The following is a 4,907-nucleotide window of genomic DNA, read 5'->3' as shown; positions in this document are numbered from 1 at the left end:
CACTGCTTTCCATCCACAAAGAATGTAGTCAGCAGGTGTTTGGAGGAAGTGTTGCGGGGGAGTGGTTAACCTGTGTGCTATCTGTTATTTTGAAGAAAAGTAATTTTGTTTCCGCTTCTAATAAAGGTTTATGAATCTTATGCTAGGGATGTGAAGTAACTGTATTGTGGGATTTTTGCATGTATACAGTTACATAGTGGTGTCTGCTGCCCTAATTTAGATTTGTTTGATTTTCTTTGAATTCTAAAAATGTATAAATATTTCATTGTGTTACACCAGCCTGGTTCATAGTCCATTGTGACGGGTTGGGTTGGGCCCCTACTCAAACCAAGAACCCAGGGTTCATATAAAAATAAAGCATTTTTATTGTGCGCCACATTCATTGTCAGTGGAAGAAGTTCCTGGCTGGAGTGTGCCCTGTCATGAAATCCGTTACACAGTGGGGGCTTATGCCGTGATTGAGCTTAGTGTTTCCACCTGTGACAGATTAACACAGCAGGCTAACCCAGCAAAGGTAGTGATACCTTTGGTGGTTAGAAAACTGTGTTACACTGTAAAAGCATCATCCTAAATCTCATACCCTAGGTATCAGGCCTATCTGTAAAAATAAAGTAAAGTTAACCCTAAATTGTGCAAGAGCAGGGTACAGATTTGTCCTTGCATAAATCATTAAATAAATGAAGAACACTTTTCATAATGAGCATTGTGGATATTAACATAGCTAGGCAGCACCCTCTGTAGAAACTATTCATTTGAGGGGGAATGGGCAGAGCAGGAACAGGAAGTCTTGCTATCCAGCATGAGGCAACAGGTCACCTCCATGAACAACGATGTGTGGCAGAACAGTGGCCTGTTACATCAAGCCTTGACTGAGTTGTATATGACTCTGAATATTAATCAGCAACAGCTTAAAATGGTCCGACTCACTGCTACATATACCCCCACATGGTGGTTATGGAGGAAAAATACAGAGAAAGTATAACTTTTGCGCAAAACCAGTCTGAACTCTTAAAACAGACCCAGAGTGAATTAAAGCAGGTAGCAGAAAAATTGCAAGAGAGCCAAAATTTTGAGGTAGAACTTGAAAACATCATCAAGCAGCTTAAAGAAGTGTTGGCTGTACCACAACAAAATAATTCAGAGCAAGAGGCCAAATTAGGTACATTAAAAGAGGAGTGTCAGGAAAAGGTTGAGTCCCTGAAAGAGAGTCAACTAAAATTAAGCCAACAGGTAAAATATAATAGCACCTGCCCAGAGCAGATAAACACTTTATTAAATCAGATCAAGAAATTGGAAGAGAAGAGTAATAAGTTAATCATTAAGGAACTCCATTCCCAAACAGAATTTGACCATGAACGCCAGAAGTTAGGCGCTATAAAACAGCAAAGAGATGAACTGACTGAACAGATTGGCACCCTGTATCAGGAAAAAGATGCCCTATACCAGGAAGTGCGCACATTAAAAACAGAGCACCAGAAAAGAGTCAGACCTTCAACAACTGACTGACCTAAAAACTGAATATGCAAAATTGATGGGGCATGTGGGGTAAGTAGATGGTGATCTAGAAGAGACCACCCAAGTCAAACATGTGCAGAGTCAGGAGATATATCTCCTGCAACAGAAATTGTCTCAGTGTTCCCAGGCAATACAAGAAGCACACAAAGACAATGAGGCCCTTTACCTCTATGTGTATTATTCAAAACTGCTGATGCTACTGTTTGTGATATGAACTATGATGAATGTGGCAATATTTTTGTGAATGATGGAGGCAACCGTATGCAATGGCACCCTGCCAATCTGCCAAAGGGAAAAATTGCCTGTGAACAATTGCTGCCTAAATTAATTGCGCTTTGCCAACAAGGTGACGTGAGCATGATCAACTTAAGAGAGTTATTCAGTGATACAATCACACAAATTAAGGTGCTTGTTGCGTCCAAGCAAGATTACAGCTCTGTCCATGAAAGAACTAATAGAGACAGGACGAACAAGAGATATAATTTTAATTAAAAAATGAATGGGGAAAAGAAAAAGTTACATCTTACTATTTCAATATTGATTTTATCTCCTAGTTGGCAAATGGATGCAATAGCTATTAACCCTTTAAGTGCCAAGGACGAGGTATCTCGTCCTTGGAAGTGCACACGCAGTGCCAAGGACGAGATAGCTCGTCCTTTTCGGCACCTTGTTTTGAGCGATCCCTGCAAAGCAGGGATCGCTCAAAACTGTAATCCAACCCCCGGGCTATGTGAGGGGGAGGTCCCCCCTCACTGCCCGGGGGTTGGATTTCCTTCAGTTTCACGGCGACGTGCGTGACGCACGTCGGCGTGAAACGGAAAGCAATTCCACCGCAGCAGCCATTTTCGGCTGCTGCGTTGGAGAGAGAAGGTGAGTGCCCTTCTTGTTCCGCCTCGATCTCCGGCTGTATTTCAAGCCGGAGATCGAGGCGGGTATCGTTGGAAAGGGGAGATCTTCCCCTTTCCAACGGTACCCATTGTGTGACTTTGCTGCCCGCGGATCGGGCGCCTCGATCCGCGGGCAGCAATGTCACGGATCAAACGAAGATCCTTTTGTGACGCGTGGGGGAGGGGGGGCTGCTTACTAGGTAAGCAGCCCCCTTCCCCCGTGGCCCCAAAGCATGGGGCCACAGCGCCAGGGACCCCTGGGGGCAGATGATCACTGCCCCCAGGGGTGGGGGAAAAAAAAAAAAAAATGTCGAGGGAAGGAGGGTGGTGGGTGGGGGTTTTGGGCCCTGGGGCCCACTGGGCCACCAGGGATTGACCTAAAAGTGGTGTCCCTGGAAAGGGGACTTTCTCCCCTTTCCAGGGACACCACTCATATGCCGCATTGCTGGTCACGGATCAGCGCAGAGCGCTGATCCGTGACCAGCAACCCACTGAACCACCATGGATCTGTTTGTGAGTTGGGGGGGAGGGGGGCTGCTTCAGGTAAGCAGCCCTCCCCCCCTCCCCCGGCCCCCAAAGCATGGGGACACATGAAAATGAACCCTGGGGGCAGATGGCTGACCATCTGCCCCCAGGGAAATAATAAAAGAAAAAAAAATAATAATCCGAGGGATGGGGGGAGGTGGGAGGGGGTTTGGGGTCCTGGGGCCCACTAGGCCACCAGGGATTGAGCAGAAAGTGGTGTCCCTGGAAAGGGGACTTTCTCCCCTTTCCAAGGACACCACATATGAGGCATTGCTGGTCACGGATCGGCGCAGAGCGCTCGATCCGTGACCAGCAACCCACGAGACCACCATGGATCTCTTTGTGAGGTGGGGGGGGAGGGGGCTGCTTCAAGTAAGCAGCCCTCTCCCCCCTCCCGACCCCAAAGCATGGGGGCACGTGCATTTGAACCCTGGGGCAGATGGCTGACCATCTGCCCCAAGGGAATGTAAAATAAAAAATAAAAATGAATTGATGGGAAACAGGGTTGGGGGAAGGGGTGGGGGCCACTAGCCACCATGGATTTTTTACTGAATGAAAGGGGGGGGTGTCCCTCCATGGGGGGGGGTGCCCCCCCAACCAAAGTAGAAAGGGGGCACCCCTTGTAACCCTCCCTGGGGGCAGATATCTGTTCCTAGGAAGGGGCATCTGACCCCAGGGAGGGATGCATGAGGTGGGCCCCCCCCATCTGCCCCCAGGGAGGGTTGCATGAGGTGTGGCCCTCTATTTGGGGTGGGGGGGGGGTTGAGGGCCACCCCCCATTGCGGTACATCATGCGCTGCCAATTTAGGGTGGCCCTCAGCCCCCCCTAAAAAGCAGCCTGTGATTTTGTATATTTTTTTTTGTTTACCCAACTTGGCTTGGTGCAGATGGGCCCATTAGTGTGGCTATCTGCCCCCAGGGTGCCCAAACCCTACTGCCCCATCTATTGGGGGTCCAGCCCCACCTTTTGGGGTGGCCCTCTCCCCCCTCACCCCAAATGGAGGTGGGGTGTACCTCACGCAGCCGTTTGGAGGAGGCCCAGGGAGGCCTGCATGAGGTGTGTCCCCCAGCCATTGGGGGTGGGGTGGGGGGGGCACCCCAAAAGCTGGGGCAGGACCCCCAATAGATGGGGCAGTAGGGTTTGGGCACCCTGGGGGCAGATAGCCACACTAATGGGCCCATCTGCACCAAGCAAAGTTGGGTAAACAAAAAAAAATATACAAAACCACAGGCTGCTTTTTAGGGGGGGCTGAGGGCCACCCTAAATTGGCAGCGCATGATGTACTGCAACGGGGGGTGGCCCTCAACCCCCCCCACCCCAAATGGAGGGCCCCACCTCATGCAACCCTCCCTGGGGGCAGATATCTGCTCCTAGGAAGGGGCATCTGACCCCAGGGAGGGATGCATGAGGTGAGGCCCCCCTATCTGCGCCCAGGGAGGGTTGCATGAGGTGGGGCCCTCCATTTGGGGTGGGGGGGGTTGAGGGCCACCCCCCGTTGTGGTACATCATGCGCTGCCAATTTAGGGTGGCCCTCAGCCCCCCCTAAAAAGCAGCCTGTGGTTTTGTAATTTTTTTTTTGTTTACCCAACTTTGCTTGGTGCAGATGGCCACATTAGTGTGGCTATCTGCCCCCAGGGTGCCCAAACCCTACTGCCCCATCTATTGGGGGTCCAGCCCCACCTTTTGGGGTGGCCCTCTCCCCCCTCACCCCAAATGGAGGTGGGGTGTACCTCACGCAGCCGTTTGGAGGAGGCCCAGGGAGGCCTGCATGAGGTGTGTCCCCCAGCCATTGGGGGTGGGGTGGGGGGGGCACCCCAAAAGCTGGGGCAGGACCCCCAATAGATGGGGCAGTAGGGTTTGGGCACCCTGGGGGCAGATAGCCACACTAATGGGCCCATCTGCACCAAGCAAAGTTGGGTAAACAAAAAAAAATATACAAAACCACAGGCTGCTTTTTAGGGGGGGCTGAGGGCCACCCT

At 50.9% G+C, this 4,907-nt stretch overlaps 1 protein-coding gene across 1 annotated transcript; it reads left to right on the top strand.

Annotated features, from left to right (window-relative positions):
• The first annotated feature begins 945 nt into the window (after positions 1-945).
• Positions 946-1,506, top strand: LOC138473405 (calcium-binding and coiled-coil domain-containing protein 2-like). The gene has a single exon (XM_069612081.1). It carries the CDS (start codon positions 946-948, stop codon positions 1,504-1,506), a length of 561 nt encoding a protein of 186 aa, XP_069468182.1.
• Positions 1,507-4,907: the final 3,401 nt, after the last annotated feature.

The sequence above is a fragment of the Ambystoma mexicanum genome, chromosome 8 (assembly GCF_040938575.1).
Source record: "Ambystoma mexicanum isolate Mex_15411 chromosome 8, UKY_AmexF1_1, whole genome shotgun sequence".
NCBI lineage: Eukaryota > Metazoa > Chordata > Amphibia > Caudata > Ambystomatidae > Ambystoma > Ambystoma mexicanum.
The sequence above is the reverse complement of the archived record's forward strand: the minus strand, read 5'-3'. Positions and strand labels throughout refer to the sequence as shown.